The sequence below is a fragment of the Populus euphratica genome, unplaced genomic scaffold (assembly GCF_000495115.2).
Source record: "Populus euphratica unplaced genomic scaffold, PopEup_1.0 scaffold101.1, whole genome shotgun sequence".
NCBI classification, from domain to species: Eukaryota; Viridiplantae; Streptophyta; class Magnoliopsida; order Malpighiales; family Salicaceae; genus Populus; species Populus euphratica.
Window position 1 is genome coordinate 1,246,091 of NW_011499894.1, and position 19,089 is coordinate 1,265,179.

The 19,089-nt window shown below is 32.7% G+C and overlaps 1 protein-coding gene across 4 annotated transcripts; it reads left to right on the forward strand.

Moving 5' to 3' along the window:
• The first annotated feature begins 12,799 nt into the window (after positions 1–12,799).
• On the forward strand, positions 12,800–17,454 carry LOC105131850 (exosome complex component RRP43-like). Of its 4 annotated transcripts, none has more exons than XM_011035031.1 (9): positions 12,800–12,991; positions 13,567–13,785; positions 13,891–13,940; positions 14,025–14,094; positions 14,215–14,320; positions 14,533–14,599; positions 14,950–15,025; positions 16,287–16,582; positions 17,188–17,454. In XM_011035031.1, the coding sequence occupies exons 2-9, from the start codon at positions 13,626–13,628 to the stop codon at positions 17,269–17,271; spliced, it is 909 nt and encodes a 302-aa protein (XP_011033333.1). In that variant the 5' UTR covers positions 12,800–12,991; positions 13,567–13,625; the 3' UTR covers positions 17,272–17,454. The 4 variants fall into 4 exon arrangements, with proteins under 4 accessions (XP_011033333.1, XP_011033331.1, XP_011033330.1 ...); XM_011035029.1 differs by having other exon boundaries at positions 12,800–12,977; XM_011035028.1 differs by having other exon boundaries at positions 12,800–12,961.
• The last annotated feature ends 1,635 nt before the right edge of the window (positions 17,455–19,089 follow it).

Below are 19,089 nucleotides of genomic sequence, written 5' to 3' on the forward strand. Positions count from 1 at the left end.
ATATTTTTAAATAAAAAATATTTTATTATCATACTTTCAAACAACTTCTAATAACTCTAATAACATGAGTATATTTTTAAAAACCCAAAAAAATCTCAATTAACATATATATATATATATATGTATCTATATTTCATGGTTTTGATCTTGAATAAATCACATATTTTAAATGTTTGTTTGTGTTTTCTCTTTGTTATCAAAATTTATAATTTAGATTATAATGTAAGAAATACAATTTTTATAAATCTTCGAATAGTTAAGTTTTTATTAAATAAAAAGATGGACTTGATTTTAATAAAAAATAATCTTTGTATGTGAAAAGAAAAGATAGAAAATGATTAACGTGGTTAAATCATGTAAGTGTTTCGAAACCCATTTCTGTTTACATAATTCTTTTTCTTACTGAAAAAACAATTAGAGTAGGATAATAATTATATATTGATATGGTACTTTAATCGAACAAAACTATAAAAATAATTTAAAATTAATAAGCATAATTGTTATGTATAAATAATGATAAATTATCGATCAAGGACTCAAGGGAATTCATCATTCCTCTTTTTCTCTGCTGATGTCTTCCTAGTTGATTGTGCTTGCATCTCAGTATCTATGACTCTTTTTTTAGTATAAACGATTTTATGATGGCATTACGATTATATTTTATTACAAGTTTGAGTTCAAATACAATTTGCTCGGTCGTGGCAAAGCATGAGCAACATATCTAGTGTTTCTCGGCATCTCGAACTCCTCCTTCCCCTACCAAAAACAAATTTTAAAAATAAAAAGAAAATGAATAATTTCATATGGTGCATGGGACCTTGTTAATGGATAATAGTTGTGGCATCTCACAGACAAGTAGGGACAACCATGGTATAAACACACACGCATAATACATAGAGTATGGTGGAAATGAGATAACGAAAAAAATCTTTACTTTTACATAGACTTTACTTAAAAAGAGCAAAGACAACATCATAGATGCCTTGGTGCCTTTTGCCCAAGACCGTGGTCAATACATGGAACACATAGATGAGTATATATTCCTTTTCAATGACAAACCAGACCTCAAGTTTTAAGATTGATTTTCTTTTAAGTGAAGCTAATAATTTTTTTTAATTAACTTGGCCATTTAGGTTATTTTATGTATAGTTTATCTAAAATTAATTATCATATAAATATTCTTTAACGATCTAAAATGAGAGAGCAAACTCAAGTTCATGATTATTATTAATTTTAGAAGATGTTTGTGATTGTGGTGTGTAATATTTTTTAAAGTAGTTTTCCATTTGAAAATATATAAAAATTATTATTTTTAATTTTTTAATTTTTAATATATCAAAATCAGAACATAAAAAAATCAACATAATATTAAAAAAATAGGTTTAAAAAATTGTATCAAACACCGTCTTGCTTTCTATACAATCAAACTTGATAAAAATCTAAACAAGGAACGTTGGATTGAGGCACGAATTTTGCGGGAATCAAGGATTTGGATAGACACGTAAGAAGGACAACAATGTTTCCATGCGACGCGGCATACTTCACCACAATTGAGGGGTCAAATGCTTTTCTGTCGCATTTCTTTTGTTAAACCTTGGAGCAATAGTTTAGGACAGATTTCTCAAGTCCCGATATTTTCTAATTTGACTCTAATTCTGGCGGGAAGTCTGCAGAAATTCTGCAAGAAAGTTCCACGTATAGATCAAGGAAAATTCGTGTCAGAATTTCTTTCACGATTAGTATGGGAGTGATTAGTAATAAGTATGTGTGTATATATGTCGTTTTTCTGGTTCGAAGCCCTAGAAATGATTCCAAATGTTTCCTCTTCCTCTTTATTTATTTTATTTTATTTTTATTTTCTTGAATTTGAAATTGGTTGAACTATGACTCATTAGTTTTTTTTCTAGACAGATTCTGCCTTTCACATTTGGATATTGAAATAAAAGTTCTGAATCTAATTCAAATAATTTGTAATAAAAATTTATAAAAATAAAAAACAAAGGAAAGGAGCTGTTGGGTACATGAGAAGCCAAGTTAGCCCATCCAACTTAATTTGTTAGGAGCATCAAAAAATTATTTTAAAAATCAAAATTAATCCCAATTTAAAAATTTATTTGATCTAAGATTTTTTTTCCACAAACTTTAAAAATAAAAAATACATAATATAAATTATTTTTATTAAATATAATTATTTAATATGAATTTTGATGGACTAAATCAATGTCGACGATACTTTTTTTTTATTACTAGAATTCAACGACTTCTCTCTCATATCTCTTATTTCTCAACTAGAAATTAAAAAATAATAAAAAATAACTTTTATATTAAAATTAATTTGAAAAAATATTGAGATACTATAATTGTATAATTTGCATAATTTTTAAAGTTTAAGAATCAAAATTAATTGGTATTTAATTAGAATTAAATCGCCAAGAAAAATTTGAAGGATCAAATTAAAAAAACAAAAAACTTTACACAACCCATCAACAATAATGTATTAATGAAAGGATAAAGAATAGAGATTTTTATAGAAAAAAACTCACTTGTATTAGAGTAATACTTGATTAAATTAGCAAGCTAGGCATGTGTAATTTATGTTTGCATAGAAAAAAAGGGTAACTTTAAATATCAGGCAGAATCGGAGTACCTTGAAATCCTAATCCCTATGACCCCAAATAAAAAAAATAATAAATTCCAATCCCTATTGCTTATTGCATGCTCGCACTCCATCGGAAGGTCCAATGGCATGTCTTATTTTTCGATGCTTTGATTAACCACTCTCAAACTTGATTAGGCAAAGATGCCATCTAAGGTCAAAGGAAAATCCTTAGGATTCATGATAGCATAATTAGTGGTATCCCAGCATTGACTATAGAGAATGCCGGTTTGTAAAGCGAAACCCTAAACCCAACTTTCGCTATATCTATGAAAGGAGGGCTCAGCTTCTAGAGCTATAATTACCGACAACAATGATTTCGCCACAGAAAGAAAAAGAAATGTCCTGAAGACAAATCGATTCTGCAGTCAAATATTCTAATCTGATATTAGTTTTTTTTTAACAATTCCTTTTGAAAGAAAGAAAGAAATCCATGGATAGAATGGTGCTGTGTTATGATTTTGGACGAAAAAGATACTACACAGAACAAAAAAACGTGTTTGTGAGATATGATGATAAAGATTTCGTAGATATCAAGGAGCTGACAAGGATGTATTTTCTTTTGAAAAGACAAATAGCATCTCTAGTTTATACAGTTCCTTTCAAAAGCGAGATGTCATCTCCCCTGTAAACCATGCCTGCATGTCTTGATTATAGTAAAAACTGCTCTACAACATCGATCCCAGTCCCAGCTTTTTACCACTTACTATTTTATCTCTATATCAATGAAAGTCGAGCCTAAGAACTTAACCCGTGTGAATTTTCATGCCCAGACCACAGAAATTCCCAGCATGCAAAAATCTATACTGCAAAAATCTTCATGCGTGAGACCCTTATAGCGATGGATATATGGGACCTCCATGATTTTCCAGAAGAACCAGGGGTGCTTCACTGTCAACATCCTTCGTAGATGTGCTGTGATTGAAACAAGAAAATCCTAGCTGGGTTGTAGTAAGAATAAAGAAAAGCAGACACAATCCTACCCTCCCACTCCGTACCTTTTTTCACTTTCTGCAGATATGACTCCACTGTCCATCTTCTACCGAAAGCATGTGCATGGGTGATGGTGTGGGGGAGCCACTTTTGGTGATTGTCATCCTTACGGCCACAAGAAAAGGACTAAAAAAGCAAATGGGACTTCATTGGAGAACCTATACCGATTGAGATCGGGCTCTCTCTTTACTAGACATGCATCATGACCCTTGTGTTATGGATTGTCTCACCTGCTACGGCATCATTGGTCCCCTCTCCCCTCTCTCTTTCTCTGGGGATTTTTCATTTTGTGTCAGAGTTTTGTTTTAGAGTTATTTTCCTTTTCCATTAGCACTGGAACCTCAATGGCATCACACCACATCAGAGTGCGGGCCGGTGATGGTCCATGGACCATACTAACTGGCCCATGGTGTGCTTTCTTGTGGGTGGACACCCGTCCTACATGGGCTATGCAAATATCAAATCTGTGCAAGGATGAACTAAGAGTTTTCGACGAGGCAGGGTCGCCATCGTTGGATAAAACTCAAAATTAATTTCTAAACGCATAATCTCAAAAGAAATGGGGGACATTGGCAAGCTGAAATTTGACATTTCACTTTTTGCTACTCTGTGTTTAAAAGGTCTACTTAGAGGTAATCTCTAAGAATTTGTGCAATAAATCCACAACACAAATAAATAAACTAAATATGAAGTATATTTTTGAAGAAAATTGCACTCCTTTATCAAATAAGCGAACACTTGGATAAAGTCTATTTTTTTTTTCTATTAATCAAAGATTAATTGAGCATTCGTAAGCATTACAACCAGAATCACATAATAGAAGTCTTAATTACTTGGTCCAATAAGAAATACAAAAAAATCCCTCCTAAAAATACATAAAAAAAAAAAAAACAGAGAGAGAACACCTGAATCGCATTTACGTTTCCCAGTGGTTATCCTAAACACAGCAGCTAAGCCACAACGTGGATAAAATCTATGCTTGCATGTGATCATTGGGTAATAATACATTAGCCAACATACTTGCAAGTAAGATTCCAAGTAAATTTTGAAAAATTAAAAAAGAAGAAGAAAGAGCTAAGGCTAGCTGCAGTCTGGTTTAAAAGGTAAAAGCCCAAGTACACCTGTTTTTCTCTGGTTTTTTAATGGATAGATAGCATATCATCAACTATATATCCTTTTTATTTTTTTAAAAAAATTGATTCGGACAACACATTGTTTATTATCATTTTTTTTTTTATCAACTTCGATTATCAAAGATTCTGAAAACTTCAATAAATCTTTTTCAACCTCAAAACACCTCAATTTAATCTAAAAACCAAAATAAAAATAACTTTAAGGGCCTGCTTCCACTCTTTTTGACAAGTTCAAAGGAATGAGTAATTGGGAATTCCAACATGCAACTCTGGAAGCACTGTACAAAAAAGATTCAAGGTATGTTTGTAATTAAGCTTTCAATAACTGTAATCTAATATTCATCCTCTTTTGCTCAAACTAGAATTGCACTAACGTGACATTAATAATTGTTATGATAGTGCTGATGTTAGGTACCTTTGGACAATTGCTGCAGAATCGTTGAAGCCTTAGTTATCAAGATTTATTGGGCTTAATTTTCGTTTTGTTTACCAAGTTGGTAATGCATTTGGCTATCATAGCTGCTGAGGTGCGGTGTTATGAATTTCATACTCTAATATAGTAATGATTGCTGCATGTTTGCAAGGAGTTAGGCGGCTAAAAAGTCACGTGTGTAGCACAATGGTCGCGACATACGTTCCCATAATTTGCTAGATCACAGGAATGTGAGGGCAAATTACTGGGGCCATAGACTAATCTCAGCTGGGTGTTCTCCAAGGGTTCTAGCTTTGCCAAAGAAATGGCTTCACCGTGAAATGGAAAATGACACAGAAATTTACAATGTGTCAAACAATTATCTTACCTAACACTTTAAATTTTTAGATGAGATGCCAAGATATGATTTATATTATTTTTTAATATATATTTTTAAATAAAAGTTTTTTAGACTTGAAACTTGCATAGATCCACATTACTTTATATTTAATTTTTTATTAAATAAATGAGAATACTGAGATTCAAACCCATGATTGCTTATTCATTAAAACTTTAAAACCATATAAAAAATCATCTCATCTAATAACTTCAATATTTTAATAAAATAGTTGTTTGACACAATAAACGAGTGAATCAAAGATGGTACATGGGGACGGCTAGTTCATCATGGGCAGATGAAGAAAAGATCAGCATAAGACCAATAGAGAAGTAAGTGAATGATGGTGGTAGATGTAACAAGGATTGTCCATCCTGATTATTTTTGAGAATTAGATAGATGAGAACATCCTGATTATTTTTTTATTCATTAAAACGCGTCAAAACAACGAAAACACATAAAAAATAAATTTTCAACAAAAAAAAATTAAAGTCTTTGAAAACACACGGCCAGCCGCGTTTCCCAAACGCTTACAAGAACCAGCTGCAGCAGTGTAACCATGGAGATTCGGTATATAAGACAGCAGAAGTAAAACCTGGAAATAATATACTAACCAGTGAGGTTCCGAAGATGGTACGGGCCATAGAGTATAACCATCAGCACGTTGTTGCTGTTGTTTTTTTGTCAGATTCATCGCTATTTGCTCCATTGTTGAAAATAATTTTTTAAGTTTTTAAAAATAGAGAGAATGTTTTTTTCTGATAGTAGAGAGAATGCTTAGGTCAATGACAATAATTCATATATAACAAATAAATTATCGATACGTTAAAGCCTAATAATAGACATAGAAGGTTCTAGTTTCTTAATGCACTCAAATTTGTTTCCTTTACTTTTTTTTTGGAGGACAAATAATAAGGTTTGGTTAAGGTAGAAGTCCTGCTATCATTACAACTTGCTGCTGTTCAAATCTAGAAATGAATCAAGCTTCATAACTTTAATTCTTTCGAAAAAAATCTCTTATCCTTCTCTTCTAGTATTGGAACTAGCCCACATTTCGTGAATCCTTGCCATAGCATCATCCATAAAAGCACTATCTGGAAGGGAATTGCGTAGATCGTCATTCAACTCCTGATGATTATTAAATTGAATATCATTATTGGGCTCCACAAGATGATCATTGCCCTCCATATTATCCATGGGCAGCGTGGTCGGCGGCATGGAAGAGATGGATCCATTCAATCCTGCGCCATGCATAGTCAGGGGCATGGAAGAGCTGGGTCCATTCAATCCGGCGCCATGCATAGTCAGGGGCATGGAAGAGTTGGGTTCTTTCAATCCTGCGCCATGCATAGTCAGGGGCATGGAAGATCCATTCAATTCTGCGCCATGCATAGTGATCAGGGGCATGGAAAATCCATTCAATTCTGCGCCATGCATAGTGATCAGGGGCATGGAAAATCCATTCAATTCTGCGCCATGCATAGTGATCAGGGGCATGGAAAATCCATTCAATTCTGCGCCATGCATAGTGATCAGGGGCATGGAAAATCCATTCAATTCTGCGCCATGCATAGTGATCAGGGGCATGGAAGATGCATTCAATCCTGCACCGTGCATCATGGAAGAGTTGGGTACATTCAATCCTGCGCCATGCATAGTCAGGGGCATGGAAGAGCTGGGCCCTTTCAATCTTGCGTCATGCATAGGCAGGGGCATGGAAGATCCATTCAATCCTGCGCCATGCATAGTCAGGGGCATGGAAGAGCTGGGCCCTTTCAATCTTGCGTCATGCATAGGCAGGGGCATGGAAGATCCATTCAATCCTGCGCCATGCATAGTCAGGGGCATGGAAAAGTTGGGTCCGTTCAATCCTGCTAAGTGCATTGTAGAGTTGGGTTCATTCAATTCTGCGCCATGCATAGTCAGGGGCATCAAAGAGTTTGGTCCCCTCATGAATCCCGCGCCATGCAAAGAGTTTGGTCCCCTCATGAATCCTGCGCCATGCATAGTCAGGGGCATGGAAGAGCTGGGCCCATTCAATCCTGCGACATTCATTGTCAAGGGCATGGAAGAACTTGGTACAGTAAATGCAACACGTTGTGAAGATACTCTGCCAGTCCCCTCAATTGAATTAGGCAATGTATACATTGCTGGTTCCATCATTGCCGCAGTCTGATTACTGTTGTCACCATAACAACATTGATTCATGTTGGAATCATAAGGTTGGATTCCGTTAAAGTAAACTTCCATTGTATCACTAGTAAAAGCGGCATGATTGGCTGGTTGCTGAGAATTATCATTATAAGACGTGGAAGCATCATTTCTTGAATCTGCGGGGCCGTGGCTTACAGTGTTGCCATAGTTTCTTGATTTTTTACCAGTCTTCTTAGCTTCTGCCTTTTGTTTCTCTCCTTTAAGGTATATTCTACATAAAATACAATCATTCAACTGCAACAAAATAATATGTCCATCAGGGAAAAAAAAAAAACAAAAACAAAGAATCATATTTAAAAGTAGAGAATAACTAATTCATACCCTCATGCCTTCGCTACTACTTGAAGAAACATTATTAGTTGTAGGATAGTACTCATGCATCTTCCAGTCTGTTCTACTACCACCTTTCCCTTTCCCTTCATAAAAATCTAGTGATCTTCTTTCGACTATCGTGTTGCTGTTTTCATCAAGGATTTTTGTATCTGGACTTCCAGTAGGCTTCCAAAATCCACCAGGCACTCCTCGATCAGGTCGATTCCCATTGGGATACTTTCTGGTTCTAGTAGTGAAAAAATACCACGCATCTTCACGATATAGCTTGTACTTCTCTGATCATACGCAAACAAAAAGGAAAACTGTTCCATTAGATATATTATTCATGGATCAATGTAACATTGTTTTATACACAAACAGGCATTAACTACATATTATAATATACATAAGGAAGCAATATACTAACCAGCAAGTGTTTTTGGATGGTATTCGTAAATATTAACCTCATGAATACGGTTCTTAGGCAATGGTTCATTCCTAATCTTTTTCATCAAGTACTCCACAACCAGCTCTTGATCATGAGGGAAAAACCTAATTCCGGTTGCAAAGGCACGAAAATATGGATCAATGTAGTTCCCATCATCTACATTAACACGACCTACAAGAACCAATCAGTAGAATGTTATTATATAATTCACAAACCGATCACTATACGAGTGAAAAGCTTTTAGTTTCAAAGAAAATAAAACTACGTACTGCCATAATTTAATAATACTCACTAGAGGACCCTTGTGGTTGTGGCTGGTCAAGGCGATTAACCAAATTAGTAGGTGAACAGGCCGTGATCATGGCATTGTTGGGCGGCGTACTAAACTGATCAGGAAACATATCAGCACTGGCATTGCTAAGGATATTTGTACCAAATTGCGTGTCATTGTCATCGCTGTCACGGTCACTTGCACCCGCTTTCATCTTCTTACTGTTGTTGTAGTTAGACATACTAGACTGGCCATTATTTTGCTGCATGGCTGGAAAAAGCTTCTTTCTTTAGAGTATACAGAGAAGATTAGGTGCTTAAGAACATAGCTGAAACTTGTGTGCAGGGAGGGGAATATAAATACATTGCTGCTCAACCTCATTACTAATACGGAATGGACAAGTTTTCTGTGTTCTTCAAGGCATAAAAGAGACCAAGAATCCTTTGATTACTTTTATTTTAAAATTGTAGATAAACATTAAGCTAAAATTAGCAGCCTGTACTGTGAAAATCCGAAAATACAGGAGTCCATATGTCCGTACAATTCTTCAAGTAACCAATCAGATTAAATTGAGAGGATATTCTCTAGAGAAAAATATAGGAGGTCGTATTTTAAACTGATTAAAATTCGGATTAGTTTAGGATAGGCCTGGATGTGGGCTCGGCCCACAAGTTTTATTTTTATTTTTCTTAAATGGGCATTCTCCTTGCGACATTTGAGCTTTGATTCAAGATTTATCTTCATTCTTCACTGCCGAAAGCAAGCAATCTTGAATTTGGTCCCTCAAAGAAAAATATTATTTTTCAATTAGGCAAACAAGGAGTTGATGTGAACGGGCCATTTGCTTCGGGCCCGAGATAGATCATTGCTTCTGAACTTTGGAACTGAGTGAGGCCCAAGCTCTAACTGTTTGGGATTGCAGCCCAAATGTAGAATTTGACTAAAATTTATTTATTTTTTATTTAAAATTAATCATGCCTCTCTTTTCCAAGTAAGTAAATAGTGCTGATGAAAAATGTAGATGCTCACAATTACCATCCTCAGCTCTGCCGACCGCTTGCTGTGGTAAGAGCAAACAGAAATCCTCCATTGACGAGGGATCTTTTGGAAGAATCTGAGACTGGCAAGTTGAACAAGCAGTCTTGAACATTGAACTTTGGCACCTCTCGAGGCTGCTCAAACTCAAGAAATCAAGATTCTTCAGGGGGCCATTGCAAATGGGACAGAACAGCTCTGCCGAAATTGTTTCCCTAGGCTTTAGATTGTAGCTCTTTTGACGCCTTCGAGAAGCCAAAAGGAACAGTGCAGTGCTACCATCAATTTCAGGAATCCTGTTGAATTCGAATGGAGTATGCCTTCCAGCTGTTCGTACAGTCGTGCACTCACGAGAAGGATTTTCTTCCTAAAATCCAAAAGGTTTAACAGTAACCTGCTAATTAATGTTCAAGAAAAATCAAGGGCAGATACATTATACATATATATAGAAATAATACAATTAAAATTCTCTTGTTTTTTTTTTTTCGTAATGGGTACTAGAAGATTTTATTATTTTTGACTTAACCTATTTATGATTATTTTTTCCATATCTTTAATTTTTTAATATATTTTTACTTTTTCTTTTTTTCTTTACATATTTATTTTGAAAAAAATATTCCTTACATTTAAATATTTATCACACATATTTTTTTTTTAAATATTCCTTACATTTAAATATTTATCACTTTACATTTAACCTAATTATATCATTTTTTTCTTATCTTTATTTTTTTGTAATTTTTTATTTCAACATTTTTTAAAATTATTATGCAAATAAGAAAATAGTATTTGAATGTTGCAATTATAATATTATTCTATTTTTAAACTGTATTAAAAATAAAATTAAAATCTTACAAGTTTTTATTAAGGTATATAATTATTACTATATTTTATATTATGATATTTTTATCAATTTATCAATTTATAATTATATTTTTTATTCACTATTGAAAAGATATATTAATATAATTTATACATAAATTTATTTGCATTAAAAAAATTATTTAACCTCAACTAAGCAAGTAAGCAAGTCAAATAGTCCTCCTCGAAACCATCTAGGTGGTGACCAAGTGGTAAAGACTTGGAACTAAGGGGTTTGCTTTCTCTGTGGTCTCAGCTTCGAGTCCTTGGTTGCTCATATGATGGTCACTGGAGGCTTACATGGTCGTTAACTTTAGAGCCCGTGGGATTAGTCGTGGTGTGCGCAAGTTGGCCCGGACATCCATGTTAATAATAAAAAAAATAGTCCTCCTCGACTTATGAATTGGTTTGGCAACCTAAGGAATGGTTTGACGTGGAAAATCTTGAGGTAAGTGAAACTAAACTACCATGGGTTATCTCAAGTCAAGTTTTACTCGCGATTTTCATTATATTTTTTTAATATAAGAACTTGGTAAAGAAGGATATTAATGAGTTTTTTCTTTGGCCTATTTGACTGCACATAAATTCCAATTAATCATAATTAGGATTTCAAAAAAAAAGGAGGGTTGTTTTTAGAGGTCTCGTCATAATTGTTTTTTCAATGGGATGGATTAGCTTTTATCATATTGATTTATAAATTTATTTAATAATAAAACAAAACAAAATAAAACAAATAAAATAAATAATTTTAGTTGCACTCATTTTCATTTATATGAGATGGTTTCAAAGACTGTTGAGTTGAGCATCACTCCTCTGCTAAGAAAATTGGGAATTGCCCTTTTCCTCTCTCTTTCTCTCTCCTTTTCATTTCAGCCATTTTTTTTTATCTCCTCTTTTTTTTTTCAATTTGATTTTTTGATTTTTTTATATTTTTTTATATTTTTTAAATTATTTTTGAACTGGTCAAGTCAACTGGATCATATTAAGATATTTTTAACAAGATTTAATTTAAATCTGATCTAAACAAAAAAAATAGGTTAAGATTTTTTTCTCTATTATTTTCATCATTTTTTTCTTAATTTCATTTTCAAATTTTTTTTACTAATCAGTTAAATTTTTTTTTAACCAAGGAGTTGATAACGTCGCTGTACTATAGAAAGCTATTGGATGTGAGTCAATGAGTCTATCTATATATATATTCTAGATCCTATATTTTGAATCAAATCCTATATAATTTAATTTTAAACTAACATGAAGTAAGTTCCTAAGTTTTTTTATATATTTTTTTTAATTTCATCATTATATATTTTTCACTAATAGATTGGATATCTTTGAATCGGTCAAGTTAACTAAGTTATATCATGACAATATTGTATATTTTTCATTAATAGATTGGATATCTTTGAATTGGTCAAGTTAACTAAGTTATATCATGACAATCTCCACACAATTTAATTTTAAACTAGAGTCAAATATAGAGTTAGATAAAAATATTTTAAGATTAACTCGCTAGGTCGGATTTAATAAAAATACATAATAGTTTTTTATTACTTGAAATTTTTTTTATTACTTAAAAAAAATGATTTAAAATGTAACATAATAGTGAATTATAAACTACTATCTTTTAAATAATTTATTTATAAAAAAATACACCTGGGATAAAGTTCATACATTCTATTGGGCTAGGGAGGCTATTCAATATTTAGCATGATTTTCTTTATGGTGTTGAAGAAAATGGTAATTTCCATAAGATAACAGTAAAATAAATATAGAAAAAGGACTGCAATTTAATAAAACAAAACAAGATTTTGATTATTATACATGAACTTTGAAAATTATAAAAACAATATTCAAATTAAAGTTTCAAACATAATAATACTTATTTGTGTTCAATAATTATTTTTCTACTACACGAAATTCGATATTAATATTATAGAAAAGAAAACATAGCTCAAATTTTTCTGTTATTATTATTATTATTATTTCTTTTTTCTTTTCTTTTTTAATTTTTGATGAAGGCTCCAATTTCAACGGGCTGGGTTGGTTTTGACATAGAAATATCAATTAGGGCTTCTTGGTTTATGGGCTAAAACCCAGGACGGAAAAATAAACTCTGCTAAACCTCCAGTCCCCGTTTGCCGAAGTACACAGTTCACACTGTTTTCGAGCTTTACATGTAAACCTGGTTCTCTGCTCAAGTTTCAAACTTGATAGCTAACAACAAAAGCTGTAAGCCCATGTCAAGGTTTTCACTGATTGGTCATTTTTTCTTCGCTGTTAGTTTCATGTTTAGAAAATAGAAAGTAAATTCTGTGTTTTCATTTGTTTTCTTATTCATTTTTGTTTGATTGGGTTTGTTGGTTTTTGGAAGTGAAGTGTGCAGGAAGATGAGAAAGTCATGATTTTTTGTTCCATTTCTGTGTGTTTTTCATTCAGACTTTACACTGCTGCTCAGCTCTTTAACAACGACACTGCAGCCTGTGCTAAGAACCTGCACTTAAATAAGCTTCTGCTTTTTGTTAGAATTTTTTTTTATTGTTTTTGTATTGTTGTTCAATGTTTGTTCATATAAAAGGAATTTGGGATGAAGGTTTGTTGTGTTCGGTGTAAATTTGAGTGTATATGAGCTACTTTGGTTTGGTTTTGAATTCATAGTGGATAAAGGAGAGATCAGTATCTGGTGTTTTGTGAAATTATCTAGCGGGTTTGAGAAGCTATTTTATATTTTAGCTTGGATGAATGCTTGAAAATATAGAAATCTTTGTTACTGGACATATGGGAGTGTTTAAAACAATGTACTTTGGTAGGATTGTTAATTTGGTTTTACATTATAGGTTGCCTTTCATATTCAAGAGCTAAGGGAGCTTTAAAGAAATAAGTTGAACAGAGTAGAATGGGGGTGCCAGATGCCTCTGGGGACTTGTCATCGGAGATGGAGGTGGATGCTTTCAGACGCCTCTTCCCTCTTCGCTATTTTGAGCGTCATCTCTCAGAATCTATACGCCCAGATGCAAGGCCTCTTGGAAGAGCTAGAGATACAACATTAGCCCTTGGTTGGCTTAGCATTGTTTTAGTCTTAGTTTCTCTCATTTTCATGTTCTTAGCTAGATATTGCTCATATAATCTTGATGACTGAACTGAATGTTATTAACATGTAGGGGCTGTTGCATCTGCTCACGGGTCGGCATTGGCAAAGATTGGTTCAACTGTTAGCACCCCCCTTCTCATGTATGTCCAAATGTGCTTGTTTGAGTAATCTTATTCAAAATCATGTACTTTCTTTCTTGCACAGACCATGTTGGCTGCCATAAAAATGGAAGTGATGACCCCTTCAACAGATTCACCAGACGAGGGCTGCATAGGTTGTTAGCCATGCACTTTGAATTTTGTTCATCTTCTCTTTTTTTAATTTTCACGCATATGTACCTTTTTCTCTTGCTTTGATTTATAGGATGTCAATACATGAATCTTGTTTTTTTCAGCTATTGATTTCCACATGCCTCCAATTTGTTCTCCAATTGTTAGGCCTGGTAGGCCTGCTGAGGTAGCTCCAGTGATATCGAAGCAATTATCTGATACCATATCAAGGCAAGTGAAGTTTTCTGCTTCTATTGACTCCCCCCAACCCCTCATTTTGCATGCAGAGATGTGTGTATCACATAAGCTTCACCTTTTACCTTATTGTGTTGGTTAAAAAAAGCTGTTAGCCTATTGAAATCAACTTGCTCTATTTGTTTTTAGTGGATTCATAACTTGTTCAATATAGTCCTCATGCATTGTCTATCATTGACGTGTTACAGTTCTAGCATGATTAATCTGAAGGAACTGTCCTTGGTCAGTGGAAAAGCTGCCTGGATGGCTTACCTGGTTAGTGGTATTGGTTTCCACCTTCTTTCTTAATTTTTGGCTTCAAAATTAAGGTGGTCACTGCCTGTTTTTCTCTTTTCATTCTTTCAAAAGCAGAAATGCGTTTAATGTATATTGGCCATTGATCAGATTTTTTCCCTTTATATTGTTCCAAAAAGAGTTAGCGTCACTGCCTGTTTATCTCTTTTCCATCTTTCAAAAGAAGAAATGCATTTAATGTATATTGGGCATTTATCAAATTTTGTTCCTTTATATTGTTCCAAAAAGAGTTAGCTTTGGCATACTTTGACTAACTATGATATTTTTTTTCTTCTGTTGGATGACAAATTAATGTGTCGTATCTCCTGAAGGACATCTATTGTTTGGATGCTGATGGTGCTCTTTTGGATGCTGCACTACTTTCAGCTGTTGCCGCATTCTCTCATTGTAAGCTGCATCCTTTTCATGTTCACATAACTTGTGGCCAGTTAAAGTGAAACAAGGCATAGACTAACAAGAATACTTGCCTAAAGCCCATACACCTCATTCCCCAACATGTTTCCCTTTATTCATTTATTGTGAAATCACTTTCCACGGACACTGGAAGATTGAATTTGATTCATTTTGCATTAGCTATTGAAATTCTATCATATGTATAGATTTATTTATATATATTCCAGTGGCTTGGTTCTTTTTTTTTTTCTTCCATTAATTCAAATGAAATTATAGGTTTATTGGATTTGCTATGATACAAAAGTCTTTCTTTGATTGGAAAAAAATGTAAATGTATTCTTATGTTAGAAAAATGTATAAAAATGAATATTTACATTTTTTAAATTATTTTCAATTTTAATTCTAAGAATAGATAGCATAAGAGACGAGATAATCTATAAATTTTGACTTCATTTAACTTTATCTATTTTTTTTAATTTCAATGTTTTTTATTTGAGAATCTTTTCTATTCTCGTCTGCTCTGATCTGTTCTTTTTTTTTTTTCAAAATTGATTAAAAAATTTTCTATTTCATTTCTAATGTTTGGATATGTGTTTGGTTCTCCAGGGGGTTAATGCTCCTGTATTCTTCAAAAATAAACCACTTATAAGAGTTGAGGATTTAGTAAAACCCAATTTAGATATGTATGAACAGGTTCCAAAAGTTCTTTGTTATCTTTCTATAGAACTTTACTGAAGTAGCTCTGGTTTCTATATGTCCAAATAAATATGTCAAGGAAAGCCAGTTTCTTGTGAATATCATACGGGCCTAAAAATGTCGATCATGGAGATCATGGTTCTTTGATGATTTGAAATCATCTGATCTGGTTTGTTGATTCAAAATCATTTGATTTGAGAATTCTGTATAGCATTATATTCCAGATAATTTCCATGGTATCAATGGCTTCCCATATATTTGGTACACAATAAGCCTTCATCACTTTGCTAGCCTGACAAATGACAGAAAATGTGCGGTGACACGCAGTTTTACCTTTTTTTCTAGTTATACAGCTATTAATTATTCCCAAGGCAAAGTAGCATTGGTAATTTGTTGCCTTTTATCCTTATGAGTTCAGTACAAGCTCGATCACTTTCTATAATGTTAGTTTGTTTCACTGGATGTGATTTTTGTACAAATTAAACTCTGCTTAACACTCATATTTGTATCTGTAGACTGTAGCTGTCTTTATTTATTATGGAAACTTAATATGTTGCAGTGCAAATCCCCATAGTTTCCTTAAATGATGATGGAAAAATAGTACTTGTATCGGAGGAAGATGAGGGAGCAAAATTGGAGGAGCCTGTCAACAAGGAAAAGAGGAAGCTCACACTGAGCAGCATTCCATTTTCATTAACATGCATACTTCATAAAAATTACATCTTGGCAGACCCCACTGCAGAGGAAGAGTCCATCATGGAAACTCTTGTAACTGTGGTTTTGGATTCATCTGCCAGACTTGTATCTTTTTACAAGCCAGGTGGATCAGTTCTTGCCTATACATCAACGGTCCAGGTTAGTTTGTGCTTTTGATAACATAGATCCATGGCTCCCAAAATATAATTTGATGTTGAAGTATCCACTTAAATTGTCATTTAAGATAGAAAGTAGAACAGTCTGTTCTTTAGAACCATGGCAATGGAAGCAACAGGCACATTTGGTTCTCTACATCAAGATAAATCTGTTACCTATTCTGGGGAGTGGCATTGACTATATGATAAAGTTTTCACATTCAAGTCTCTTAAAAGTTTTGAACTACTGGGGTTTGTGTGGAAATTTGAAATTTTGACATGGCTTGCCTTCAAATGCCCAGATCATGTTAGGAATTCTAGTCCTTAACACAAGTGATGTTTAATGAGGTAGATCTGTTTGGTTGGGTTTTCTTGTTCCAAATGTGTTGAAGACAGTACACAAGAGCTGATAGCTAGGAAGTGATATATTCAATCCTTTCAAATAAAACCAATGAAACTTTCTATTAACGTATAGGATACATTTCTAGCATTCGGGTAGAACTCCTAATATGGTTTGCATCATCACTTGTTCCTTGGTTAGACACTAAGTGAATAGTGAGATGTTTATTAGTTTGATGCTTACAAAGAAGTGGCCTGCTGAGGTTGCAGGATTGCGTTGCATTGACAAGGCAGAGAGTCAAGGAACTTCAAGAGATTTTAGACGAGGCCATTTCTGGTATGGAGATCGACTAAGTTTCATCTGATAGGGAGTAATTCTACAGTTTAAAATACAATGTTCATTCTATCTTCTTCCTACTGTGTAACGAGTGATTCTGAAAGAGATTTTTTGAGGTAAAAGTTATTAGCGAATTATTACTCGTCAATGAAGAGCTGTTGGTGGCATTTTCTTCCATCTTTATTACAAATTACAAAAAACCTAAAAGGTAGTTCTTTACTGTATATTGTGAGGAGAAATATTGTGGATTCTGACAATGTAGTAATCATTCTATCTTTCATTGCATTTAACAATTACCTTGGAAGCGGGGATAAAATATAGGGGATTCAAATATTATTGGTAAATTGATTGGAGGTAATTTAGTTATTTACTTTTTAAAATTTACAGTAAAAATGTTTCCTTCCTTTCTGTTCTCTCCTCTCTCATAGTTCTTAGTATTCTTTAAAAATTTAGTGGTGCATAGGTGAATGGTTTTTATAATTTAATTTATTATTAATTTATTAATTAATTGATTTATATTTAAAAAGTAAGTACAATGTTTAGCAACCTGTAATGATCTTTCAAATATTAGAAAAATTATAAGTAGTTTGATTTAATGTTTTAACAACTAGTTTCTTATTGTAATTATTATTTATTCATTAAAAATGTTTTGATTTAAACATTATAGTATTATAGTATAAAGTATGTCTTTTTTGTCAAATCATGTTAGTTTTCAATATTATAGTTATTGATTATTTGAATAAGATTTTAATTTTTTTTTCAAAACTCATTTCACTTTAACTAATGATTTTATAATCAATACTATTTGAGAACATATTAAACTTATTTATGTGTTTATTTAAGGTGATGAATCATTTCTTGATTAGTTAAATATCTTCATATAGTTTAAGCTATATTCAATATTTGTCCATTTATTAGACATGATTAGAACAACGTGTGATTAAAATTAAAGTATAATACTCTTTATATAAAATAATTTAATAATTTTATGTTTAAGGATTACTCACTCAATTGTCATGTGAGCTTTTCTTTAGATATAAATGATATCTCCATATGAAATTCTCTTATAGGTCAATTCAATATACATATTATGTGACAAGAACTTACATATTAGTTTCAAGTATCTTTTATATCTTAATTTATAAGAGTAATTGTTTCCTTTCATATAAAAAAATATATAATATGCATTGGTTTTAAACACTCTAATTAATATTCATTTTTAATAGAATATTAACAAACAAAAATTTAGGAATTAATAATACTTTGGTACAATAAGAATATTATAATTATAATAAGATTATAATTTTTTTTGTAAAATATTTTTTTAGCATGGATTTTATCTTTACTCTAGATTATTAATTCAAAATTATATTTATTAATAAAATATAAATGAATATTAAAAAAAATATTAACAATAAATATATTTTATACAAATAAAATCAAAACCAATTAAGATATATTTAGCAGAGTAACATCCAACTTCCTCTCCTGCGTGTTCAGGTAGACCAACTTGGCAGCATATTCTGTATTACTCATTTCGAAGGCAATCCACCCTCCCATCCCTCCCACCCCCACCCCCCGCTTCCCTTCCCTTCTTCTCTACTTCAGGAACTTGGAACCACACCATTTCTTGACTTGCACATGGTATCAATTACTAAGCGAAAACCTTTAGCTTGACTCTGTAGTGTGAGGTCTTGGCTTTTTTACTTGATTTTTTTTAATATACATTCATCAAGTGACCAGAAAAAATATGAGGGCATTTATTCTTAAGCTGCTTTCTGGGTTCAAGCTTCAAAGCCACGTATGTCTTTAACAATGATCAAACAAATTGAAGC

Coding starts and splice junctions, on each gene's coding strand:
- LOC105131850 (XM_011035031.1), top strand. CDS start 13,626: ATGGGGGTGCCAGATGCCTCTGGGGACTTGTCATCGGAGATGGAGGTG. Junction 13,786..13,890: donor AGATACAACATTAGCCCTTG/GTTGGCTTAGCA, acceptor ATTAACATGTAG/GGGCTGTTGCATCTGCTCAC. Junction 16,583..17,187: donor CCTATACATCAACGGTCCAG/GTTAGTTTGTGC, acceptor CTGAGGTTGCAG/GATTGCGTTGCATTGACAAG.